This window comes from Molossus molossus, unplaced genomic scaffold (assembly GCF_014108415.1).
Source record: "Molossus molossus isolate mMolMol1 unplaced genomic scaffold, mMolMol1.p scaffold_m16_p_1, whole genome shotgun sequence".
Taxonomy (NCBI): Eukaryota; Metazoa; Chordata; class Mammalia; order Chiroptera; family Molossidae; genus Molossus; species Molossus molossus.
In genome coordinates this window covers 39,528,487-39,556,483 of record NW_023425344.1, presented here as the reverse complement: position 1 = coordinate 39,556,483, position 27,997 = coordinate 39,528,487, and the positions used below count along the sequence as shown (strand labels likewise).

The 27,997-nt window shown below is 37.0% G+C and overlaps 1 protein-coding gene across 2 annotated transcripts; it reads left to right on the top strand.

Moving 5' to 3' along the window:
- The first annotated feature begins 29 nt into the window (after positions 1–29).
- Positions 30–27,997, top strand: AASDH (aminoadipate-semialdehyde dehydrogenase). Of its 2 annotated transcripts, XM_036271605.1 has the most exons (15): positions 39–506; positions 2,960–3,254; positions 4,783–4,903; positions 8,287–8,606; positions 11,243–11,435; positions 13,506–13,747; positions 14,086–14,192; positions 14,701–14,873; positions 15,286–15,478; positions 16,105–16,220; positions 17,258–18,053; positions 23,299–23,462; positions 24,575–24,697; positions 25,183–25,314; positions 27,508–27,997. In XM_036271605.1, exons 2-15 carry the CDS (start codon positions 3,025–3,027, stop codon positions 27,895–27,897), a joined length of 3,300 nt encoding a protein of 1,099 aa, XP_036127498.1. In that variant the 5' UTR covers positions 39–506; positions 2,960–3,024; the 3' UTR covers positions 27,898–27,997. The 2 variants fall into 2 exon arrangements, with proteins under 2 accessions (XP_036127504.1, XP_036127498.1); XM_036271611.1 differs by lacking the exons at positions 25,183–25,314; positions 27,508–27,997 and having other exon boundaries at positions 30–506; positions 23,299–23,538; positions 24,575–24,685.

The following is a 27,997-nucleotide window of genomic DNA, read 5'->3' as shown; positions in this document are numbered from 1 at the left end:
GCCTCCTACGTCCCCGCACAGGGCGCAGTCGTCTGTCTTTAAGGCTTTGTGGGCGACTGCATTTCCGCCGCACGTGGCTAGGTGTCTTGGGTGGGCTGCCAGGAGGAGGTTTGGACAAGCTCGACCTCCCGCTCGCCTCGCAAGGCCTTTGGAGTGGGTGGAGGCGGGAGGTGTTGTGCGGCAGGGGCTTGTGTGAAGGAGTCAAGGTACCATGACACATGGGACTGGCTGTGCACAGGTCGGCTCAGCTTCAGGGTGACCGTCTGGCCTCTGATTTGAGACTGACGCGCTACCTACTGCGCCAACGAGGCACCTTGGCCTCTGATTTGAGTCAGTGTTGTTTGACGGGCTGTTGTGCAAAGACTAATTTGACCCGGCCTTGGACCCTCTGGCCCTTTCATTGGAAATAAGCGTGCCCCGCCTATCTGCTAGCCTGGTTTCAAAGAACAAATGAGAAAGTCTTTTGGAAGCTATAAAGTGCATTGTTATTAAACGTGGTTGTTAATGTAAGTTAAGAAGCCATTGGATGGCGGGGTATGGGGGTGTGTGTGTGTGTGTGTTAACGTTTCTAGACTACTTACCTGTCTTTAAAATAGCCAGTAATCTTGGAAGAGTCCCCAAAGCAAGAGAATTTGTTGACACTCCTGTAATGACTAAATAGCAGCTCTGCGGTTGTAAAGTAATAAGTATCTTAAACTTAATGATCCCATTACTTATAAAATCTGTTGAGATTTTTTTTTTCCTTGGAAGATCCAAGAAATGTTTGGGCATCCAATAAGTATAGTATTCTTTGTTGGAGAGAATATATTTAATTTAATTAATGGAAATTAAAACCTTAAACAAGAATAGATTTTGCCCTAATTTTCTGTAGCAACCACTGGGAAACTCAAAAGTAGAAAAAATCCTAATTATATAGCTATGTGTGATGAGTGTTGTAATTTGTCATTAAAATGGCATTAAAAAAAAAGAGTTTAGTTCATTTTCTAATCTTACCCCTTACTTTGATGTCAAGTAATTTTGGAGTATAATATATTGAGTAGATTGTCCTCAGTGGAAAAATAACTGCTGTATGTTTTTACATTTTAAAAATGCAATTTTTTTTGTACATAGACTTCAAATTTTTGTAGAAATGCTTTAGTATACGTTCTATAATGGAAGCAGTTTATTTATAGGTATCCTTATAAGGTATCCTTGCAGAAGGTATCCTTACTGTTTCTTGTGAAGAGGTCATTCCCCATCATTTTTATGTATGCTATGGAAAGTCTTACACAGTGATCATTTATATGTATGAGGAAAGCTTAAATTTTTTATCTTGTGTATCACAAAATAGCTAGATTTTGTAGAAATGCTTATTTAAAAGAAATAATGTAAGTACTAAAGTTATCCTATGTTTTTTAACTTTATATTTAAAAATCATAGCATTTCTTCACCTTTTGGGTCTTAGCAGTTACAGGTTTATTTTGCTCTCTGTAGAAATGTCTTATCAATGTTCCCTGATTAATATTAATGTCATGGATGAAAATGTATTTTGACTCAGTAGGGAAATCGGTTCAAATAAGTATGGACAAATTTTAAAAATGTGAATGATTAAATCTTATTTGCTTTGAAATCTGAAGCGTAAGATTTAAAAAAAAAAATCACCTTTACCTTCAAGAAAATATTAGCAGTTTTGAGGGTTTTTTAAAAAATGGTGATTCCTAACTTTTCTTTGATGAAATAGTTTCAAGTCTTTTTCTTTAATCTGCATTGAGAAGCCCTGAGAACATGGTAATGATGTGTTACTGACTTGTAATATTACATTTTGTCTAAATTTAAATGAAATTATTGGCAAGTAAATATCAAATAGAGTATGAAGAGTTTGCTTTTTTTTTTAATCCTCACCCGAGGATATTTTTTCCATTTTTTTGTACAGATAGAGTGGGAGGGAGGGAGAGGAAGGGAGAGAGAGAAACATCGACGTGAAGGGACACATCGAGTGGCTGCCACCCACACGACCAACCAGGGCCGGGGACAAACTGCAACCGAGGTACGTGCCCTTAGCGGGAACCGAACCCGGGTCTCTCCGGACCGCAGGCTGACACTCTAACCGCTGAGCCAAACTGGCCAGGGCTGAAGAGTTTGCTTTATAACAATTGAAAAATGCTTTGATGTGACCTGTGTAAAGCATTATACTAAATAGCAATTAGCATAATTTATATATGATGGACTTAAACTTGATGGATTGTGGGTAGAATTTTTTTCCTATCAAAGGTTGATTTTATTTTCTCGTAAGTTCAGTTCCTAAACACAACTTTATTGCATTGGTCTTTTCAAAGTCACTATACAGCCCTGGCCAGTTTGGCTCAGCGGTTAGAGCGTCGGCCTGTGGTCCTGAGAGACCCGGGTTCGGTTCCCGCTAAGGGCACGTACTTCGGTTGCAGTTTGTCCCCGGCCCTGGTTGGTCGTGCGGGTGGCAGCCACTCGATGTGTCCCTTCACATCGATGTTTCTCTCTCTCTCTCCCTTCCTCTCTCTCCCTCCCACTCTATCTGTACAAAAAATGGAAAAATATCCTCGGGTGAGGATAAAAAATAAAAAAAACAAAGTCACTATACAGGTTTTAACTACTTTATCTTAATTTGTAACAATATTGAAGAAAAAATTAAGCATGTGGTGCTTTAAATTTGGTTTTATTGGTTAATTTTACACACACACACACATTTATTCTGTGGTCAGTTGAGAAAGAATTCTACATTTCTACCTGTTTTATCTTCATCTGTGTATACCACTCCCCTTCCAATTTTTCTTTCAGCTCTGACACAGCATTAAGAATGATTGTATCAGATTAATTTTAACATTGTTTTCAGTGAAGTTATTCTAAACAATTCATAAGTTTAGAGCTTCATTAATTGTATGTCTTTGATATAGTTATTTTTGTGGAGTGACTGTATTGAAGTTTTTCTCTCTCCTCCCTCTTCCAGGCTTCTTAAAACTCCATCTCCATTACATATCTGCTACCAATGATGTTTAGATAAACTTCATTGAAATGACTCTTCAGGAATTGGTGCATCAGGCTGCCTCCATTTATTCTAATAAAATAGCTGTATGTTTTGATGAATGTAATGACCAGCCTCCAGTTTATTACACCTACAAGACTCTGGTTAATGCTGCTTCAGAATTATCAGATTTTCTGCTGTTACATTGTGACTTTCAAGGAATTCGGGAAATTGGTCTCTACTGCTATCCTGGGATAAACTTACCCACTTGGATTTTAGGGTAATATGTTTTAGAACTAAAAAGTTGATGTTATGCTAACCTAATTTATAATTCTTTAATACATAGACTATATTGTTCTGTTTACTATTGAATTTTTCTGTTGTGCTTGGTCAAGTCTAGAGAGGCTAAAGGAGTTTATATTTCCCCTAGGATTGTTTTCTTTACTTATTTATTTATTGTTAGTCCTTGCCTGAAGATATTTTTCCATTGATTTCTAGATAGAATGGAAGGGAGAGAGAGAGAGAGAGAGAGAGAGAAAGAGAGAGAGAAACATCGATGTGAGAAAGACACATTGATTAGCTGCCTCCAGCAAGACTCTAACCAGGGCCAGGGATTGAACCCGCAACCCAAATATGTGCCCTTGACTGGGAATTGAATCCAGGACCCCTCATTCCGCGGGCCCGTGCTCTAACTACTGAGGCAAACCAGTCAGGACTCCCTTAGGATTATTTTTAATTAATTCACATGAGCTTATTTAGGAGCAACTTGAAGTTTTCACTAATAGAAGATTTAAATATCTCCAAAATAAAAGGACTTCATTTGTCTGCCAAAGGAACAGTCATAAATTCTGTTGTTAGATTAAAAAAACAACTATTTCAGAAATAATGTGACTATATTTTTTCCTCTAAGACTGAAGTTTCAGGTATTCATGTATTCAGTAAGTGAGTGAATATTTGAGGATTTTGGGTAATGATCCATAAAAATTGAGATATGAATCGAGAAAATACTAATTCAAACAAATATTTGTAAAATGTTCAATTATTTCGGTTGTTCTAGAATATTATTCTCATATAGTGATTTCTATATTAGGGTTCTATAGTAAATAAAAACTATAAAGAATTAGAGAAGTTGATATGCATCCCATAGTAAGTGTGTTAGTAGATTAATTATATAAATGTAAAACAAAAATAGTTTTAAAATTTTTTATTCAATCATTGACATAGTTTATTGAGAATTTACTTTGTGCAAAGATCTAGTGTCCCCAAAGTGTATCTCAAAGTACTTTTAGTTAAAACAACTAACTTATCTTTGATTTGATTTTATGCAAGTATTGCCGCTTACAAATTTGTTTTAAAGGTTTTTTTCCACCTTTTTAGTTATACTGGTTTTAGGGGCAAGTTATATCCCTTTTTAGTATGCAGATTAATAGACTCTGCATACTAATAAGTTGCATGTGGATATTTAAGTTTATTTTATGTTACCCTACAGAGATGAAGAAATAAGAGTCTGCCACCTGTTTGGTATCTTAGTAGTAGCCAGTAAACCAAGTATATTTTACTGTAATACATCAGCTTTAAAAAAAATCTTAGATTTCTTTGTGTCAGGTAATGAGAATCTAATACAGTAAACACTCAGGATATTCATTCTTAAGAGTCAGATAAAAATAACAGCTTATAAACAAAAACATGTCAACAAAAACATTGGGGATTTCTGATGAAGTCATTAGTAAAGTACATAGAGAAAAAGAAATGCTTAAAGATTGTTTTCAACATATATTGTATTCTGACTGTATACTTTGTTTCTTTAGAATTCTGCAAGTCCCTGCTGCTTATGCTCCTGTTGATCCAGATTCACCACCAGCATTATCAATTCATTTTATGGAAAAATGTAATGTAAAGTATATTCTTGTTGAAAAACAGCAAATTAATGTAAGTGTATATATTTAAATGTTTTTTATGTATTACATTTATCTTTCAATTGAAGGTCTCCCCTTTATCCCCTATTGATTTCTAAATGTACTAACTCTGCAGGGTTACTCAGTCTCCACATTATTGACATTTTGGGTTGGGTAATTTTTTTTGTGAGGAGTATCCTATACATTATAGGATGTTTGGCAACATCCCTGGACTCCAGCCACCATATGCCAGTAGAACCACCCAGTTCTGAGAACCATTGTCTCCAGACATTGCCAAATGTCTGCTGGAAGTACCCTCTACTCCCTCACACTCTGTTCAGAAACACTGCTCTGTGGCATGAACATATATAGCTTTATAGTCACGTATTATATATTGTTTTGAATTTACTTTCTCTTTCCAAAGTTGTTCCTACTAGGAAAATTTTGTAATACTTAAAACTTTTATTTTTATATATTTATGGCAATTTACAGTAGTCAGCAGCATTAAAGAATTGTAAGCAAGCTTAGATTTTGAAAAAGAGATTGGTACTTAGGCCAGACCTTTCTGGAAAATGTATTATATTTTTAAAATGTTTGCCTGCCAACCAAAGGTCTAGCCAAGAAACACTGCTTTAGGCCTGGGGGCTGAGTGGAGGGGGATAAAGGGGCGGGAAATGGGGAACATCTGTAATACTGTCAACAATAAGTAAATAAAAAAGAAACACTGCTTTAGGGGCAAGTATTGGTATTATATGTTCAGCAAGATGCAACCCAGATTTCATTATTATTTCTTTTTAATCCTCACCCAAGGATATTTTTCCATTGAGTTTTAGATAGAGTGGAAAGGCGGGAGGGAGGGAGAGAGGGAGAGAGAGAGAAAGAGAAAGAGAATTGGTTGCCTCTGTCATGACCCCAACCATGGCTGGGGATTGAACCTGCAATATAACAATTAGAAGTATCAAGAGCTTGAGATAGTTGAGGACTTCCTAGAGAATCTTGGGTATTTGAGTAAAGCCTCCAAAAAGCAACAAATAAAGAAAGTATTCATTTGTTTAATAAATATTTTCTAAATAAACATATGTTAACCCTGGCCAATTTGGCTCAGCAGTTAGAGCGTTGGCCTGCAGACCAGAGAGTCCGGGTTTGGTTCCCGCCAAGGGCACATACCTCTGTTGCAGTTTGTCCCCAGCCCTGGTTGGGGTCGTGTGGGTGGCAACCACTTGATGTGTCTCTCTCACATTGATGTTTCTTTCTCTTCCTCTCTATCTCCCTCCTGCTGTATCTGAAGATGAATGCAAGAATGTCCTCAGATGAGGATAAAAAATAATAATAATAAACATATGTTAGTGTCTGGCCAAAGTTTTGTCTTCTGCTCCTCAAACTGATTATTCCTTTGTTGTTGATGTAAGCAAAACTAAAATGGGGGCATGACATTCATTTTTCTTAACGACCTTGGTGAAAGTTTTATAAAAGAGGTGATTGGGTGTGCAAAATAACTGCTTTACAGGAAGGGGTTGAGCACAGAGCAAAACCCCATAGAAAGTACCTTACTTCCTAGTCCATGACTTAGATGATGGTATAAGTGTTCTTCCTTCACTTAGCACAGGAGCAATGGGGAACTAGTTACTGAGCATCTACTGTGTGCCCAGCACCCACCAGAGTACTGGGGATGATTTTGTCCCCCAGGAGACATTTGGCAATGTCTCGTGTTTTTTATTGTCATGAAGGCCTTGGGGTGCTACTGGTATCTAGTGGGCAGGGCCAGGAATGCTGTTAAAAATCCTAAAAGGAACAAGACAGCTTTCCTCAAAGATTTTTGTGGCCTAAATTGTCAGTGTTGAGATCGAGAAACCCTGCACTAGAGTCAGGTTGTCTGGGAGAGCATTGGTATGTGACAGAAGCCCAAGACATGATTCCTTTTTTTTTAAAGTTCCAACAAATCAATGAAAAATAATTTTTTTCTTACTGATTTTAGATGGAGAGGAAGGGAGAGGGAGAGAGAGATAGAAACATTGATGAGAGAACATCAATTGGCTGCTTCCTGCATGCCCCCCACCAGGGATTGGGCCCACAACCTGGGCATGGGCCCTGACCGGGAATCGAACCAGTGACCTCTTGGTGCATGGGTCGACATTCAACCACTGAGCCACACCGGCTGGGCCAAGACATGATTCTTGCCCTCCATCTGCTTATAATTTAGTTGGAAAGAAAAGGTTAATGCTCCCAAACCTATAAGTCTGCATAGTGTGATATTGTCCTCCGTGAAGTAAATGTAACATAGTAGAGATAGGAAAATTTTAATGGTAGAAGATGGTTTTGAGCTAAGTCTTTAGAATATGTAGGCCCTTAATTGTTTGAATATCACAGGCCACATCCCACCCTACATCTAATATATACATGCCAAACAGACAAAATACACTACAGGTTTCTGAGTTTTTACCTTTTTCTATTATTTATATTGATTTCTTTAATGTGAAAATGTAAGTTATGTGTCATTAAGCTGCTTTTTATCAAAATGAAAAGATATATTCAAGGGAACCTCACTTTTGGCATGCGCAAAACTGAATGCAGCATCTTCTCATCTGAACTTAGTTCTGTATTCATCTGTCTTGATCTACCAAATACCTGACCCAGAAACTCAGTCTCCTTGGGCTCACTCTGTATACAGAAAGTTACCAAACCGTGTTAATTCTTTGTTTATAGACCCTTTCTGTCTACTCTGATTGCAACACATGAGTTCAGGCCCATGTAGTATATCTGAATTGTAAAAGTTTCGTTAAATGGCTCTTGCTTATCAGAGTTTTTGACAGAGTGAAGTCTAGTCTGTGCTGTTGCACGTTCAATTGGATCCCATCACTTACGGTTAAGGTTTAAACTCCTTGGTGTTGAGTATGCAAAATTATTAAGGATTAGCATCTCATCTCCTATTACCAGCACTATTCACATTCTTCCCCTTCTCCAATTCTGCAGCATGTTGAAATGCTTAATGTTCTCCACAGTTTTCTTGAGTCTTATACTCTGTATTGGCTGTTTTCCTGAAGTACCCCTTTTCTTTATTTGGAGAACAGTTACTTATACACAAATACTACATATGAAGACGCAATCTCTGACCTTCTTGGCAATTAAGTTCAGCCTCCTCTGTTCCCATGAACATTTCAAGCATATTTCGTTGTCACACTTACCACATTGTACTGCAGTTTTGTGTTCCTGTCTGTCTATTTATTTTGAAGGTGGCTTTGAAAGTAAGGATAGCACTTTACTCTTGGAGGGTTCTAATTTATTTTTTATCCCTGGATATGTAGCACTTTCTCAAAATTTTTTAAGCTATAATGAATGAATAAATGAACACTTTGTATTACTTGTATGTAAAAAACGATGTCTTTTAACATATTGAAAATTTTGTTCTCCATTTAACAGAAATTCAAATCTTCCTATGAAACATTATTGAACTATGATACTCTTACAGTAGAACATAAAGACCTAGTACTTGTCAGACTTCACTGGAAAAATGCTGAGGTGAGCTTGATGCAAAATGACAGAAAAGAGAAATATGAAAAAGAAGAAATGGCAAAGAGCACGAGTTCTGAGAATAGCAGTGAAGAAAAGTTGGAAGAACACATGGATGTGAGGCTAAAACATTGTTTAGCCTATGTTCTCCATACGTCAGGCACCACGGGGCTACCCAAGATTGTCAGAGTCCCTCACGCATGTATAATACCGAACATCCAGCATTTTCGGTAAGTTCTGTCCTTAGACGCCTTCAGAACTTGTAACCCATGTTATTCAAGGGTCCACTACACAAGTTTATGTAACACAGGACACTTCATAAGGAATGAAGACCCAAAGCGATGGCAAAACCTGCTTGCTTTTATATTGGGTTGAACAGAGTCATTTGTGGAAAAGCGACTAAATTATGTGGGGAGGCTAAGGGAAGATAAGAATTATTTTAACAAGGTCTGTTTGTATAGAATTCCCTGAGTCTCAACTTCTAGTCCTTAAAAGTAAGAATGCTACTTTCACCTGGTCAGTGTGGCTCAGTAGTTGAACATTGACCCATGCACCAAGAGGTCACCAGTTCAATTTCCAGTCAGGGCACATGCCCAGGCTTTGGGCCAAATTCCCAGTGGGGGGCATGCAGGAGGTGCCCATTCGATGTTCTCTCTCATCGATGTTTCTCTCTCTCATTCCCTTCCTCTCCCTTCCTCTCTCTCTAAACAAATCAATTAAAAAAAGAGAATGCTGCCCTGGCCGGTTTGGCTCAGCAGTTAGAACATAGCCTGTGGACCAAAGAGTCGCGGGTTTGATTCTGGTCAAGGACATGTACCTCAGTTGCAGTTCGGTCACCTCAGTTGCAGTTCGGTCCCTGGCCCTGGCCGGGGTCCTGTGTCTCTCTCACATTGATGTTTCTCTCTCTCCCCTCCCACTCTATCTGAAGATTAAAACATGGAAAAATACCCTTGGGCCCTGGCCAGTTTGGCTCAGCGGTTAGAGCGTTGGCCTGCGGTCCGGAGAGACCCGGGTTCGGTTCCCGCTAAGGGCGCGTGCTTCGGTTGCAGTTTGTCCCCGGCCCTGGTTGGTCATGCTGGTGGCAGCCACTCGATGTGTCCCTTCACGTCGATGTTTCTCTCTCCCTCTCTCTTCCTCTCTCTCCCTCCCAGTCTATCTGTACAAAAAATGGAAAAATATCCTCGGGTGAGGATAAAAAAAAAAAGAAAAATACCCTTGGGTGAGGATTTAAAAAAAGAATGCTACTTTCCTCCTGGGATAGGTAGGGTGTCTTTCATATGGGAATTTCAGCTCCTCTCTTTATGGAAAAGAAAAAAGGACCATCAGAGTGGTTTTCAAGGGCCTTTAATTCAAAATACTTGATATGCCAGAGCAGCATATTTTTGGGTGGCATGTTCTGAACTCCTTGGTCATAAAAAGGTTAAAATTGGAAGGCTTGTATACCTAACTTGGTAGGGAAAAGGGAGGTTTGGGGAAGAAAAGGCTTGTGTGGGAAGAACAAATAAGTTTCTTTAGGAAAGGCAGAGATAAGGAACTTTGTGATAATGTTGGTTTATGCTGGTGAGAATAGTCTTTCCTGCTTCGGAGCCATAAAACTCCCCTGTAGAGGGAATATGGAGGTTTACTCTTTTGTCCTTGCTGGGAGTAAAGGCCACACTGAGGAAGAAATTTATGGCAGCCTCATTTCCCAGAAGTTGCTGCTATTAGTCAGATAAGGGATATTCCAAGAAGGCTTTTTTTTTTACATCTGTTGAATCCAAAATGTCTTCAGCTTAAAATAATCTTCATGCCAACTCTGGGGTTCTGAGTGGGTCCATACAATACCATACTTGAGGATATTTTGAAGGTAAGATAATCCTTGCTGTTAGATAGAGTGGTTTTGTGTGTTCGAATTGAAGTAGTACCATAGGCTCAACACTGACTATCCATGATCTGTGATGTCCTCATTAAACATAATCTGTACTGCTCTTTGTTCAGCGACTGAGAGAAAATGCGAAATAGTAGGAAAAGGGAGTCAGAGGTCTCTGTGAAGCATCATTGAACAAGTAGGATAGAATAAGTCCAGATTCCTACCAGAAAAGAACCAGAAGGATATATTAGAGATTTATTATAAGGAATTGGTTTACAGTGTGGGGCTGGCTAAGCAGCACTGAAGTACGTAGGGTAGACAGTCAGAAAGGGGTGATCTTGAGCAGGCTGGAACCTTACAGGCATGTGCTTGTCCACAAGCAGTCAGGAAAGAAGATCCGGGGGTAGGGAGAGTAATTGCAGACTCAGCTGATGTTTTGAGGTCTCTTCCTCAGAAAAGACCTAAACATTCTCTCAAAGGCCTTCCAACTGACTAAATCCAGCCAACCCAGGTTAAGCTCTCTTTTGGTTAAAGTCAGCTGATTAGGTACTTGAATCATATCTACAAAAAACCCTTCACAGCAGCACCTAGAATAGTGTTTGATTGAATAACTGGGCAAAAGTGTGTGTGCTACCAAATGCAGTTGCCTCCCTTCTGTCTTCTAGCTGTCAAGAGAGAATATCCTTTGTCTTCTACCCTAATGGGAAACATACTAGAAAGAGAATTCTGTGGACTGTAGTTCAATCTAGCCAAGTTGACATATCAAGAAAGCTATCACAGATGATAAACCACATGGTAAAAAGTGTATATTGCTTTAAATGGCTTTTAATCTTTATATTAATAAAGAAGAGTTCTAGAATTAGTAGCACACTTTGGTTAATCTAAAAGAAGAATAAAAATCTGGCCTGCACCCAAAAACTTAATGGTCATAAATACTTTGTTAGAATATAAAATATGTGTTTACCAGATAAATGTTAGACATTTTTCATAACTATATTTTGTTTTGCCTTGCCTTAGGGTACTTTTTGAGATCACACAAGAAGATGTTTTATTTCTGGCTTCACCTCTGACCTTTGATCCTTCAGTTGTGGAAATATTTGTTGCTCTATCAAGTGGTGCCTCTCTGCTTATTGTACCAACTTCCATCAAGGTGCTCCCATCGAAATTAGCTGCAGTTCTCTTTTCCCACCACAGAGTGACTATTTTGCAGGTACATTTTAGGAGCAAATGAAATGTTTAATCCTTCAAATACTCTCTAAGTGTTTTAGAGAATATTTTGCATTTCTGAAGTTCTTTACAGTGGATTAATGATAATCTAGTTAGATTATCAAAGCCTGTCTCTTGATGATCTCACTTTTTTGTTTGAGAATATTTTAAAAAATCAGTTAATTCTGCCTAGAAAATTATTTTATTTTATTTTTTTGCATTTATCTTCAGATAGAGCACGAGGGAGGGAGAGGAAGAGAGAGAGAGAAACATCGACGCGAGAGAGACAAACGAGTGACTGCCACCCACACGATCCCATCCGACATCGGGGGCAAACTGCAACTGAGGTACATGCCCTCGCTGGCCGACACTAAGTGCTGAGGAAGAACCAGCCAGGGCTATAAAATTATTTAATTGTACATTTTGTACATACTATAACAACTAGAGAACTTGCATTTCACTCAATTCTGTTGGGATATACTGTCCTTTCTGTCTTTAAGTTTATTGCATTTCCCACTAAAGACTAGTTTAAGTTAAATTATAATTGAGTTAGGAATTTAGATTTTCTGATTTTTATATCAGTATATTTAATCTATAGAAACATATTTTAAGTTTGGCATTTTTAAAGATTTAAAAAGTATATACCTGAAAGTATGTTACTGGTACATAAGCCTAAAGATATTAATTGCAATATTAGAGAGAAGTAACGAAATTATATGTGTATCATTATAAACTAAAAAATACCAGGTTTATATTTAATATAATGAGACTTGAGAGGATATTAAATTTCTTACCAAAGACAAAATTTGATACTGAGTTTGTTTTTTTTGGCAATGTGCTTTTCATCCTAAAAAACCAAAACCCAAAACATATATATATATATGGATATATATGGATATATGGATATCTGTATCTCTCTCTCTCTCTCTCTCTCTCTCTCTCTCTTCTCTCTCTCTCTCTATATATATATGTATTTTCACAGAATGACTCACCAACAGATGAGAATTTATATCCATTGATGCCCAGCAAGTTTTATTGCTATACTGAATTCATTTATATATATATCTGCATGTGGTATTTCATTACAGCAGCCTGAACAGACTAGGAAAGACAAAAAAAGAATGAACTGCTGATACATACAACATAGAATAATTATAAAGTATTTATGTTGAGTGAAAGAAGCCAGGTCAAAACAGGATACATGTTGTATGATTGCTTAAAAGAATTTTTTTTTCTTTATTGATTTCTAGAGAGAGAGGAACAGAGAGGGAGAGAGAGATAGAAACATCAATGAGAGAGAACATTGATTGGTTGCCTCCAGCATTCCCCCAACTGGGGATTTGGCTCACAACCTGGGCATGTGCCCTCACTGGGAATTGAACCGGCGACCTCTTGGTGCATGGGTCGATGCTCAGCCACTGAGCCCCACTGGCTGGGCGTATGATTACATTTTTATAAAATTTTAGAGAATTCCATCTGATCATGAGTGACAGAAAATAGATCAGCTGTTGTCTGGAGAAGGGGTCCAGGTGGAGGGAAGATTTACAGTGGTACATAGGTAATTTTAGGGGTGATGGATGTGTTTATTATTTCGATTGTGATGGTTTCACAGATATATCTATATATCTATATCTCAAAATTTATATATTTTAAATATGTATAGTTTATCATATGTCAGTTATACCACAATAAAACGGTTTTTAAAAATCTTTAATCATATTGTTTTCCTTAGACATATTTTAAACCCTTTTTGTAATAGTTTTTACATAGAGATAATGGGAAAGGGAATGTAAATTGACTTTATAGACTTTGTCATTTTATCTGTAAACCTTTTTGTCTAAACTATATAATGAAATATAACTAGTATTTTCTGAAGTTTTTTCCTAAAGCAAATTGATAACCACTTTAAGAAGGTAATGCTGCCTCAGGAGTTTTTTTAATATGATTTGCCACTTAATAAGCATAGGCCTAATTTCCATGTGGGCTTCCAGTGTAAGCTTTGAACCAGTCATTGCAGTGTATACCTTTTTAAAGAAGTGAAGGGAATAAATAAATAATTTTAATGTATCCACAGGCAACACCGACATTGCTTAGAAGATTTGGATCTCAGATAATCAAGTCAGCTGTTTTATCAGCCAGTACTTCTCTTCGAGTATTAGCCCTTGGTGGTGAAGCATTTCCATCACTGACTGTTCTCAAAGGCTGGAGAGAAGTAGGCAATAGAACACAAATATTTAATGTTTATGGTATCACAGAGGTATCAAGTTGGGCGACTTTTTACAGGATTCCAGAGGAGATTCTTAACTCTACTTTGAAGTAAGAGTTTTAATTACTAAATAGGGTAGATAGAAACTATTTTTTCAGTATTTTAACACTAATGGTGTTTTTGATAGGCACTGGAGTAATAATTTTAGAACACTATTTTTATCTAGAATTTTAAGCTGCGAATCCAGAACCTTTCTTATTATAACTCATGTTCCAGATCCTGCTAGAACATTTTGTGACAAAACAACAGATCTTAACCTTTTCCTCTTGGCAGTCTTTGAATTATAGTATAACAAAATTTTTTTGTTTATTTGATGTGATTTAAATACATTAGAAATATTTACTTCAAATTGAAAATCTTAAATCTGATTTGGGTTGTGTTTTCATAGATGTGATTTGCCTGTACAACTGGGATTTCCACTGCTTGGAACGATAGTTGAAGTCAGAGATACTAATGGTTTCAGAATTCAAGAAGGCAATGGCCAAGTATTTTTAGGTGGTTTTATATTTATTGATTGGGAATAATTTTCTTTATCAAGAAAAAAATTTGTGTTAATTTTATTCCCCCCCCGGTTTTTCTTATGATTAGTATTCTTTTCATTAATGATAATTTTTAATCTCATCTTCATAGTGATGAAACATTTAATAAGTTACCATAATTATTTCAGATAACAATGTATGATACTCTAAGGGAAGATATAAAAGTAATTTAGAAACTGTTACTTGGACCATTATATTTATAGCTAAAATTCTATTTAATCAGTATTGTAAAGATTTTTTAAATCACAGTTATGTTTTTAGAAGGAAGTTTTTTTATCCTTTTCTTATTTTACTTGAGGTTATTATATCTAATTTTAAAGTATGTAAAAGTGAGCCACCCCTTTCTTATAAACATTAAAAATTTGAAACTGGCTGAACTTTTGGAGATGTTATTGATTTGATGGTTTTTAATATATTTTCTTTGGATTTTTTAAAAATTACATTGGTACTTACATCATATCAAGGTGGCAGAAACAGAGTATGTTTTCTTGATGGCGAAATGACAGTACCACTTGGCACAATGCGAGCCACGGGAGACTTTGTGACTGTGAAAGATGGAGCGTTATTTTTCTTGGGACGAAAGGACAGTCAGATCAAACGTCATGGCAAACGTCTTAACACTGAACTTGTGCAACAGGTAGAACTGTTTAAATATACATCTCTGTTAATATATATAGGTATTAGAGAGAGCCACCACAATTTTCTGTACCAGGATTCTCTATCGGTAGCATTTAAGCCTAAGATTTTTGTATTGGTGATGAATTACAATATAAGGTATGGATAAGTCATTGTGCCCTTTATTCCCAGCATGAAGTGACAAAATGGATTTTGTGAAACTGTTAATAGGTTTATTTTGCTATAAAAGCTATTATTTTGGAAAAAACTTTAGGAACCCTGTGTGCTGATAATAGTAATAGCACAATTTAAAAAAATCTCTAGTGTATTTTACAATTTAACTTGACCATGTTGATTTCAGACATAAGTTTGAGCATTTGTGAAGTTTGGTTTTAAATGTCCTCATTGGCAAATTGGGATAATCTCTCTCATAGGTTGCTGAAGGACTTCAGCAAGTGGAGTCATGTGCAGTTATATGGTATAATCAGGAAAAATTAATTCTGTTTGTGGTGTCCAAAACTGAATTAGTAAAGGATTACATCTTTAAAGAACTGGAGAAACATCTTCCAAGTCATGCAATCCCAGATGAGCTTGTGCTGATTGATTCCCTACCATTCACATCTCATGGTAAAATAAATTAAAGCAGATATGTTTTAGTGCCAAAGATACTATTGTATTCATAAATAGATTAAAGACCACGTAAATCCTTATTATAAATTATATGGAATATATTGTGGTAGACCCTCTGTTAAATGCTTTATATAATTAACTCATTTCATCTCTAGAGAATCTTGTGAGGAGGTATTATTATTCCCATTTGCAGATGTGGAAAGTAAAGCTTAAAGAGATTAAGTAATTTTCACAAAATTACATTGCTGGTTACTGGTAGAGTTGAAATTCTGGCTAGGATAGTTTGACTTCAAAACTTTTACTCTTAATTACCATGTTATATTGCCTTTCCAATTTCATCTTTATTTAATATTTACTTGAAAATGCAGTAATTGCTCAGCTAATAGTGCCATTTTTTAAGTCTTTAAATGAGAAACATTAGTTAATCATTTTTTTCTTATCTGTGTATTTATTGCCCATTATGTTTTTAGTAGCATGGGACTGCTTTCTTTAGAACTGATTATCTGTGACAAACTATTCTATAGGATTTCTAACCTTTACACTGAAGAATATGTGTATTCTTGTGACTAACAAAGATAGAAAAGATTTGAGCAGAAATTTAAAAATTGTTTCTCTTTTATAAGGCAAAATTGATGTTTCTGAGTTAAACAAGATTTATTTAAACTACACAAAGTTGAAGTTTGAGCATAAGCTCAATGGAAAAGAGGAACTTTGGGAAAAATTACAGCATTTATGGAAGGTACACCTTTTAAGAGACAAATTTGTTATTGTAAAGAGGTCAATATCTTTAGGGAATGATAGCATCCTAATAAATCTGATGAAAATTTCTAAGAATGTTATTGCTGCCCAGGTATTAAGAAGTATACTTTTGTTTATTCAATTTGTATTAAAATAAGGGTTAGATTCTCTGCTGTAAGATTAGATTAATCTCCCTATAAAGAAATTTACTGGAAGTGTGGTAGCTGTAAAAGGCATAAGGAGACAAAACCTATCTTGACATAACTTTTCCCTAAGAGGGCCTGTGGAGTGTTGTAACACTCTTGTCAGAGTTGAGAAAATAGTCAAATTTTGCTGTAGCATAATCTGTGGTATAAGGGCTTATTACATCATTATTCCAAAAGAACTCTTAGCCATAACATGTGTGTTTCTGCTTAAGAGAATTGACATATATATAAAAATTCTGATTTAATTTTACAGACTAGTATTCATATATATGACAATTTTTAAAATTTATTTTGAAATATATATGTATTTTTTATTACAACCATAAGTCAATATAATTTTTCTTAGATAAAATGTGGAGTGTTCTAAAAGGTTCTGAAAAGAGGGTGTAATTGTATGTATGGTCTTGTCTGAAAATAAAGGATATGTAGATAAAGTCTTAATTTACTTTGTTTTTAAATTTTAGAAAATTTTTGTTTATATGAAGAAAATGCAAATAAATATTTTCATAGAAATAACAGATATTAGTAACTGTATAATTAGTAAATCAGATGTTTTTATAATTTTATTCCCTATTTTATGGTTGGGAAAATTGCTCTAAAATTTGAAGTTTTAGAGTGAGTTTGTGACAAAATTGGTAGCATAGAGATAGTTTCCTTTACTATAAAGAAAATTATTTAAAAACTTATTTTAATTAAAAATATTTATTTTGTGTGTCTGTTTATATCATTATTGTAGGTACTGTTATTTCTACATATATTACCTATAAATGTTGAATTTTTTTTTTTGTTTTAGGCCTTTATTCACCATATTTCTCCCTTCTCTCATCTGTAGTCTATTCTGGGTCTCTCAGAAGATTCTTTGAAGGTCCCTGATGAGTCACTCTTCTTAAATAGTGGTGGAGATTCCTTGAAGTCCATACGGCTCTTCAGTGAGATTGAAAAACTTGTTGGCACATCAGTACCTGGGCTCCTGGAACTTATTCTTAGCAGTTCCGTTTTAGAGATTTACAATTACATTCTTCAAACAGTGTTTCCAGATGAGGATCTGACATTTAGCAAGAATTATGCTACAAAAAGAAAATTCAGTGACATTAATCAAGAAGAAACCAGTGGAAAATCTTTACATCAGAAATCAGACATGCCTTTAAATTTAGACAACGAGATAAATGCTTTTATTGCACTGAGCAGAGGGAGTCATATTTTGTCTCTGAATCCTTCTAAGTTTTTAACTAAGTTAGAACATTGCCCTTCAACCTGTTCTTCTGATTTAATTTCACAGACTAATACTCAAAAAGTGAAAAGCTTAGACCCTTCAGTTCTTATTGGGAAGTCAAAAGATTCGACCTGTGTTGAAAAAGTTTATGAAGATGGAACACCTGTGATAGAGGCCGAAACAATGGAATTACGTGTGAGGTGGAGGTCAGACACAGGCAAATGTGTAGATGCTTCGCCTCTGGTCGTAATACCAGCTGTGGATAAGTCATCTGCAACTGTGTACATTGGCTCCCATTCTCACAGAATGATGGCAGTTGACCTTTACTCTGGGAAGGTAAAATGGGAACAGATTTTGGGAGATCGAATTGAATCCTCAGCATGTGTCTCTAAGTGTGGAAACTTTATTATAGTGGGTAAGTTTCTGAATTTGAGGTTTATTGAGTTCAATTTAATTACCATATGATAATACTCATTAGGACTAAGTTAAATTAAAAAAAACAAACAAAACTCTTGTGTAGGTAGATTTGGTTGCTGTCAAAGAAGAATAGTTCACCATGTGCTGATTCTCTGTGTGGGCCTTGGATTTGAACCTAGTTGTAAAGCTGTTATCAGCTTTGTGACCTTCAACAAGTTGCTGAACCTCTTAGAACTTCAGTTTTCTCTCGAGTTTATGGGCATGATAAATGAAACGTTGCTTCATCACAGATTACCCCAAAACTTAATGGTTTAGACTTTAGAGTAACAAACATTGATTAAACCTCACGGTTTTTGTAGGTCAGGACTCTAGGAGCAGCTTTGCTGGAAGTTCCGGCTTAGGGTCTCTCATATGGCTACAATCTGAAGGCTTGAATTGGGCTGGAAAATCTGCTGACTCACATTGCTGCTTTAGTTCTTTGCTGGATCTTGGCAGGAAGCTTCAGTTTCTTGCCACATGGGCCTTTCCATAGGCTGTTTGAATACCCTCACCACGTGGCAGCTAAATTCCCTCAGAGAGTGATCCAAGAGAGAAAATGAGGAATGCAGTAGTTTTATGACTTCGTCTCCAAAGTTGCATACCATCATTTTTGTTTAATTCTGTTCATTAGAAGTACGTCATTAAATCTGGCCCACACTCAAGGGGTGAGGTGCAGGGTGGGGGATTAAGCTCTTAAAGGAAGGGTATCAAATAATTTGTGGACAAATTTTAAAACTACCCAAATCTCATAGAGCTTTTGAGAGGATTAAATAAGATAATTGTTTATGAATCTTTTAGTACATTGCTATGCACTAACTGCTACTCAGTTTCATTAAAGTACGGATGACTTTTACTTTACTAGGAATATGGTGTAAAGCCTCTCCTTTTTATTCCCTAAACTACATTAGGTTTCACTTTATATGGTTATGGAATTTGTTCATTAAAACTTTTCAGATTAAGTGCTTAGAAATACAGTATATCTTCCTACTTGTGCTATCCTAGATGGGATCTACTTGGATCTGTGTTTGATCCTTCCCTTTTGAACACTACATTTTGAAAATTACACAGGAAATGTTCAGGTACATGTATGAATGATTATGAGTAATCCCCATCCATGTAAGTCAGCTCATTGAGGTTACTATTTGCATCCCAAGTGTCTACACTCAGCTTATGGTTTATGGTGGTCACTTAGTACTTTAAACTTTTTTTTAATCCTCACCAGAGGACATTTTTGCACGTATCTTCGGATAGAGCAGGAGGGAGAGAGGGTGGCAGAGGCAGAGAGAGAAACATTAGTGTGAGAGAGACACATCGAGTGGTTGCCACCCACATGACCCCAACTGGGGCCCCCCAGGGGACAAACTGCAACCAAGGTATCTGCCCTTAGTGGGAACTGAACCCGGGCCTCTCCAGTCCATGGGCTGATGCTCTAACTGCTGAGCCAAACCGGCCAGGGCAGTACTTTAAACATTTTAAAAATTAAGATATAATTTATATATAGTAAAACTCACCCTTTTTAGTATAGAGTTCTTTGTTTTGACAGATGTATACCTTCATGTAACCGCTACCACAATTAAGAGTTCATTACTCCAAAAATATTCCATGTCACTTTGTAGTCCTCTTTCCTCCTACCCCTCACCCCCAGGTAACCACTGATCTGCTTTCTGTCCCTCTGGCTTTGCTTTTCCCAGAAAGTCATATAAATGAAATCATACAGTATGTAACTTTTGAGTCTGGCTTCTCTTACTGAACACAGTGTGTTTGAGATTCATCCATATTATTGCATGTATAAGTAATTTCTTTTTTAATACTAACGATTTCATTGTGTGGATGTACCACAGTTTGTTTATCCATTCACATTCGGGTTATTTCCAGTTTTTAGTAATTATGAATGATAACAATAAGCATTTGTGAACAGGATTTTGTGTGAATATAAGTTTTTATTTTACTTGGGTCAGTACCTAGGAGGGGGAGGTTGTATGGTAAATGTAGGTTTTAATTTATAAGAAATGGCCAAATTATTTTCCAAAGTGAACATTTTGCATTCCTACCATTAATGTATTAAGGTCCAGTTACTCTACATCCTTGTCAGCACTTGGAATTGTGTTTTAAAATATTTAAAAAATAATAATAATAGCCATCCTGACAAGGATGAGGTGATATTTCATTGTGATTTTATTTGCATTTCTCTGATTAGTGATGTTGAACACCTTTTCCTTTATCTGTTAGGCAATTATATGTCTTCTTTTGTGAAGTGTATTCAGGTCCTTATCCTGTTTTTTATTTGGGTTATTTGCTTATTGAATTCTTTGTCAGAGATCTCATAGATTTCTATTTCTCCTGTGTCAGTCACTGTAAATGTATTGTGTTCTTTTGGTGGTATCATGCTTCCCTGATATTTCATGTTCCTTGGAGTCTCGCATTGGTGTCTTCACATCTGAAAAAGCTGCTACGTCTTCCAGACGTCATCGACTGGCTGCTTTCGGTAAAGATCCTAACCTGTATGTCAGTGTGAGGACACTTACTCGGTGAGGTGCACTGTTGTGCCGAGTCTGGTGCTGGGTCCAGGGTCATGCAGGGATGCCAGTCCCAGGGACCCCAGCGCCAAGGGTTGCATGTGCAGCAGTGCCATCGCTGTGGGGCGGGATGGTGGCGCTGGCTCCAGGGTGCCATGGTTTGGCTCTGGGAAGCTCTGGCAGCTGTAGCCACGTTAATGAAATTCACTATTATTTTAGTCAGATATTTATGGAGTGGTATTTTGTGCTTTTAATTTGCATTTCCCTGATGACTAATAATGTTGCACCTCTTTTTAGAAACTTATTTGCCATCTGTATATCTTAAGTGTCTGTTCAGATTCTTTTACCCATTTTTTAACTTGTTATGTTTGTTTACTTAGTGGGTTTTGAGAATTCTTTATGTATTCTGGATACAGATTTATCAGATGTTTTGCATGTTTTCTGCTAGTCTGTTGCTTGTTTTTCATTCTCTTAACGTAGTGTCTTTTGAAGAGAAATTCTTAACTTTAATGAGGTTCAGTTTATAATTTTTTTTCTTTTATGGATCATCATGCTTTTGATGTCATATTTAAGAAATCTTTGCCTAACCCAGGGTCACGAGATTTTCTTCTGGAATTGAACTGAACTAAAAGAAATTTTCATTATCTTGCTGAGTCCTGGGGTGTTTACTATGTAGTTATTTCTCTTTACCATCACTAAGCAGACCATCTCTTGCTACAAACAGTAATTGCCAGAAAAACAAAACAAAACAAAACAAAACCAGCATAGCAGGTATTCTGGAAATTGGGTCTCAAGTGAGCAGCAGTGGTTAAAACCATAGACAGAATCATCTAGAGAGGGGTGGGCCAGTGCGCAAATTAAACTTCCCTGGTTTACGTGCATTCCAGGGAACTTCAGTGATCTTTGCTCTGTAGATTTTGACCATCCCTACTTCCACCTGGGTTATTTTGTCTACACCAGGTCAGGCGCTCCTGCCCTGTCTTCTCATTCATACCAGCAGGTTGGGAAGAGCAGTCTGTTGTAGCTGTTGAGAGCACAGGCTCTGGAGCTTGACTTCTTAAATTCAAAATCTTCTCTGCAACATATTAGCTGAGTTCTGCCCTAGTAATTTTGTAATCTCTGTGCTTCAATTTTATCATCTATAAAATATAGATATAATAGTCCTTGCTTCACTGTGAGCGATACATGAGTTAATAGATGTAAAATTCTTAAAATAGTACCCTTCAAAAGGTAGAGGAAACTCAATAAGCATTGGCTTCTGTTAATGTTAGCATTTTTTAATACCTTCTTTGAACTGGGTGTTTTTCCACATTATATTAATTGTCACAATCACCCTGGAAGTAGATGTATCCACATTCAGCAGAACAGTAATCTGAGGCTAAGTGACACTGGGTAATTTGCTCAAGGATGACTATGACAGGATTTGAGTCTGGGTCTGTCAGCCTCTCTCCTCTGTAGAATACTTCATTGTTTCCTTAGTGGTGAAGCTCTTTATAATATTTTTTAAAGATAAGGTGCTGCCTGGTCAGAGTGGCTCAGTTGGTTGAGTGTTGTCCTGTGCACCAAAAGGTTGCCAGTTCAATTCCCAGTCAGAGCACATGCCTGGGTTTCAGATTCGGGTTTGGTCCCAGGTTGGGGCATGTACGGAAGGCAACTGATGGATATTTTTCTCTCACATCAGTGTTTCTCTCTCTCTGTCTCTCCCTCTTCCTTCCTCTCTCTCAAAAATCAATTAAAAATAGCCCAGCCAGGCCCTGACCAGTTGCTCAGTGGTTAGAGCGTCAGCCTGCAGACCAAAGAGTGGTGGGTTCAGTTCCAGTCAAGGGCACGTACCTCGGTTGTGATTCGGTCCCTGGCCCTGGTTGAGGTCGTGCGGGAGGCAACCAATAGATGTGTCTCTCTCACACCAATGTTTCTTTCTTTCTCCCTCCCTCCTTTCCTCCCACTTTATCTGAAGGTAAAAGGGAAAAAATATCCTTGGGTGAGGATTAAAAAAAAAAGTCCAGCCAGTGTGGCTTAGTGGATTGAATCTCGTCCCAAGGACTGAGAGGTCCCTGTTCCATTTCCAGTCAGGGCACATGCCGAGGTTGCAGGCTCGATCCCCAGTAGGGGGCGTGCAGGAGGCAGTCAATTGACATTTGTCACATGGATGTTTCTATCTCCCTCTCGCTAAAAAAATCAATAAAAACATATTTTAAAAAAATGTTTAGTCAATTAAAAATATATTAAAAAATTATAAGGTGCCCTGGCCGGTTTGGCTCAGTGGTTAAAGTGTCGGCCTGCGGTCCAGAGAGACCCGTGTTTGGTTCCTGCTAAGGGCACATACCTCGGTTGTAGTTTGTCCCCGGCCCTGGTTGGTCCTGCGGGTGGCAGCCACTCGATGTGTCCCTTTCACATCGATGTTTCTCTCTCTCTCTCTCCCTCTCACTCTATCTGAACAAAATATCGAAAAATGTCCTCAGGTGAGGATAAAAAAAAAAATTATAAGGCATACCTGCCAGATAAGTATTTTACACAAGTTACTACTGTTTGGTTTTGTGCTTTACATTGTTGAAATTTAAATCTGAGCTGAACATTGAAACCAAGTACACTTGAAGAGCATTAACTGTAAATTGTCATGATTTAGGCTAAAGAATTATTTTCCAGTGAATGTCTAAATCTCATCTTTTACATTTTGTTTCCCAATAGGCTGTTATAATGGGTCAGTTTATGTTCTGAAAAGTAATAATGGGGAGAAATACTGGATGTTTACTACTGAGGATGCTGTCAAAAGCTCGGCAACCATGGACCCAACCACAGGAGTCCTTTACCTTGGCTCTCATGACCAGCATGCGTATGCTTTGGATATTTATGTACGAATTTACTTTATCAGTCTCATATGTAGAAGAGTATAAAACTATCAGGTGCTCTTGACCAAGGGGGCAAGTGGTAAGGATTTTCCAAGTTTAGCATTGCGATATGGGAAGAATAAGAAGTTAAAACAGTTACACCTGAAGACATTTTTAACTTTCTTACCAAATTTTCACAAATAAATTTGCTACTCAGAGTTTTGAAATATAAAGAACTTAGAATTATCATCTTGACAATAGAAAAGAGTCACAAAGGAAAATATCAGTAAGACCTGATTACATAAAAATAAAAAATTTTTTTAGAATTACAAAATAAAAGATATAAGTTTGGGGGAAAATTTAAACAAATGTAACAATTAAAACTAATTTATAAGTATGAATGAAAATAAAGAGTAAATGCAATTTAATAAGAAAAATATAAAGACCCAGATAGAAAAATAAACAAGGGACTCCAAAGAAATGGCTAGTAAATGTTTTTAAATGTTTCAATCCTTTAATAATCAAAGGAATGAAAATTTAAAACTGAGAAACAAATGGTTTTAGATTAAAATGATAATATTAAATGCTGAGGTTGTGACTAGTGAAGCCTCTGAGAAAACAATTTGGCCATAGGTAAAAATTTCATATCCTTCGATTCAGTAAAGTTCTTCTGAAAATGGATCCTGGCAAATAATCAGAAACATGGACAAATATATGCACCATCATGTCTATTTCCAAGTTGTTTATAATTCTAAGAAATTAGTTCGAAACAATATTCAGTGATTAGGTAGATAAATTATTTTGTTTATATGGGATATTATACATTACAGTAATACTTAAAGAGAAAAAAGTGAGCTAAATTAGATACCAAGTATATATTCAGAATGATCTCAACTATATTAAACTCTGTGTACCATGTATGTATGTGTACCCAAAAGATCAAAAGCAAAATACTAAAATGTTAACAGTGGATGGCCTTGGTCTTCTTTATACCACCTGATTCTCCACAGTGAGCTTGTATTACTTCTATATTAAAAATAAAAACTTACATTAATTAAATAGACATAGCATGTAATAGGATATGTGAATTTGTTAACCACCAGTACAAACCAATTAATTTGCTTCCTTATTTGCAGGAAAAGAAGTGTGTTTGGAAGTTAAAATGCGGAGGAACTGTCTTTTCTTCACCGTGTTTGAACTTGATTCCACATCACTTGTATTTTGCTACACTGGGAGGACTTTTACTGGCTGTAAACCCTGTAGGCATAAAATAATGTGTATTTATTTTATTACCTGTTTTTCTTTAATATTCTTTTATTTTTGCTTTGAATTCTGAAAATTGGAGGTAGTTTCAGTTAGATCTAGTCCACACATCATTGAACCAGAACTCATGTAGAATGACTGACGTGAAGTCTAGAAAGATGACAAAAATCAACTGCAATCTGTGCATGTCTTTTTTCTACCTTTTAAATCGACAGAATTTTCTCATTCATATTAGAAGTTAGAATGGTCTAAGGATAGATATGTGCTAGTTATTTCTTTCCTAGGTTTATCTTAGTCTCATAAATAGCACTGATTGATTTTATAGCCGTGTATATTTGTACTAGCTTCATTTGTATATTGGCATGTCACTAGCATTTTCTTATGTTTTATAGCTTTCCTATGGGAGATTTATGAGTTTGTTTTATACAGGTTAATTGATTAAAATGATTGAAATGCTATGAATTGCTTTTGCTCGTGACAGGCCACTGGAAATAGAGTTTGGAAACATTCCTGTGGGAAACCACTCTTCTCTTCTCCACGGTGCTGCCTACAGTATGTTTGCATTGGCTGTGTAGATGGGAATTTACTCTGCTTTACTCACTTTGGAGAACAGGTACATTTTTCTAGTTCTGTTTTATATATCTTTCTCCAAGGAATAGTAGTTGGTAACAACTGAAGTAAAGTTTTAAATGCCATTATTCAACTCGTGTTGAAAACTAGTTCTGTTTTGTCAGGCCATGGGTTTCCTTTTTTTTTCCCCTCACCCGAGGATATTTTTTTTCATTTTTGTTCAGATAGAGTGGGAGAGAGAACCATTGATGTGAGAGGGACACATCCACGACTCTGGTCCATGGTCGGTGCTCTAACCACTGAGCAAACGGGCCAGGGTGGTTTCTTGTTTCTTTTTTCTTTTAATCCTCACTGGAGGACATACTTAGAGGAAGAGGGAGAAATCCATGTGAGAGAAGAAGCATTGATTGGTTGCCTTCTGTATGTGCCCTGACCAGAGATCGAACCTGCACCCAGGTATGTGCCCCAACTGGGAATCGAACCTTTTGGTGCACAGGGTTAGCAACTGAGCCACTCTGGCCAGGCTGGGCCATGGGTTTCTTAATTTGTGAATGGTCCAATAGATTTATAAGATTTATCCAAACATTGTTATACTTGTGCCATTTTCCCTCCCCTAATTTTTAAAAATTTAGTTTTAAACGAATTTTATTAAAACTTTTATTGAAGCCCTGGCTGGTTTGGCTCAATGGTTAGAGCGTTGGCCTGTGGACCAGAGAGACCCGGGTTCAGTTCTCGCTAAGGGCATGTACCTTGGTTGCAGTTTGTCCCCGGCCCTGGTTGGGGTCGTGTGGGTGGCAACCAGTCGATGTCTCTCTCTCACATTGATGTTTCTCTCTCTCTTCCTCTCTCTTTCCCTTCCGTTCTATCTCAGGATAAATGCAAAAATGTCCTCAGGTGAGGATATAAAAAACAAAAAACACTTTTATTAAGGTTATGAAAATTTAAAGAAGCCCCTGCTTTTTCAATGAAAACCAAAATCTCTTGTGTAACCCACATTCCATTGTGTGGAGATCCCATCTTCATTTTCATGACTGGCAGGGTAGGCTCCTTCTGGGTTATAGTAGATCTTTTGTTGGGAGCAGTGTCTCCACTTGTTTAAGTACCTGCAAGTGACTATTCTTTATTACTATTTTTTTTAATCCTCACCCAAGGATATTTTTCCATTTTTGTTCTGATAGAGTGGGAGGGAAGAGGGTGGGGGGGAGAGAGATGTGAGAGGGATACATCGACTGGTTGCTTCCTGCATGACCCCAATCAGGGCTGGGGCTGAACCGCAACCGAGGTACATGCCCTTGACCAGAATCAAACCCACCACTCATTGGTATGCAGGCTGATGCTCTAACTGCTGAGCAAAACTGGTCAGGGCAGCTTTTTTAAAAAATGTTTTTATTGCTTTAGATGCAACCTTCCTAATGGTTCTCAACCTTCCTAATGCCATGACCCTTTAATACAGTTCCACATGTTAACCATAAAATTATTTTTGTTGCTACTTTATAACTAATTTTGCTACTGTTATGTCTTAGGGACCCCTGTGAAAGGGTCATTCTACCCCCAAAGGGGTTGCGACCCACAGGTTGAGAACCACTGCTTTGGAGAGAGAAGAAGGGAGAGACAGAAACATCAGTGTGAGAGAGAAACATGGATCGGCTGCCTCCTGCACACCCCCTACTGGGGATTGAGCCCGAAACCTGGGCATGTGCCCTGACCAGGAATGGAACCAGGATCTCGGTCCATGGGACAATGTTCCACCCACTGAGGCACACCGGCCAGGCCCTAGTAGTAGCTTTGAAATAAGTAAATATTATATATCCATAGGTCAGGCACACACCTCATAGCTTCTTGTTTAAAGCTTTAATTTAAATAATTGAACGTGAACTCTTTCAGTCCATTTACTTCCTTTTTCCTACATTAGACTACAGTAAGATAGTTTTTGACAAGGTACATTGAAAACTCAGTGTAGGTTTTATTTTTGCAGTCAGTGTCTCTGAACATACTAGTCATAATTTTTGAATGGGATTCAAATTTATTTTATTTCATATCACGCATAGCAATGACTCATGTAATAAGGACACTTGGTGTATTTTGTGCTAGATTTCACCACTGGGACAGAGGTCTAAAAAGCCATTATCATTCAATAACCAACATCTCTTATATTGTTAAGTATTTCATTAAGTGTTAATGTACAGAATTGTTGAAAGGAGATGAATGAATGATTTCTGCCTTTATCACCCTTCAGGTTTGGCAGTTCTCTACCAGTGAGCCAATCTTCTCATCCCCGTGTCCCTCCACATCAGAGCAAGAAATATTTTTTGGTTCCCATGATTGCTTCATCTACTGTTGTAGTATGAAAGGTCACCTCCAGTGGAAATTTGAAACTACCTCAAAGGTGTATTCAACACCATTTGCTTTCCATCACCACAAGCATAGCAGTGAAATGTTGCTGGCAGCAGCCTCTACTGATGGGAAAGTGTGGATCTTGGAATCTAAGAGTGGACAACTGCAAAGTGTGTATGAACTTCCTGGAGAAGTATTCTCTTCTCCTGTGGTGTGGGAATCAATGCTTATTGTTGGATGTAGAAATAATTATGTTTATTGTCTGGATTTATTAGGTAGCAATAAAAAATAATCAAGTACAGCTTTTATTAGAATATATCTGAGATGTTTGGAAATATTTACCATTATAAAGCATGTGGATAGTTTTATAATAAAGATAATATTTTAAGAAA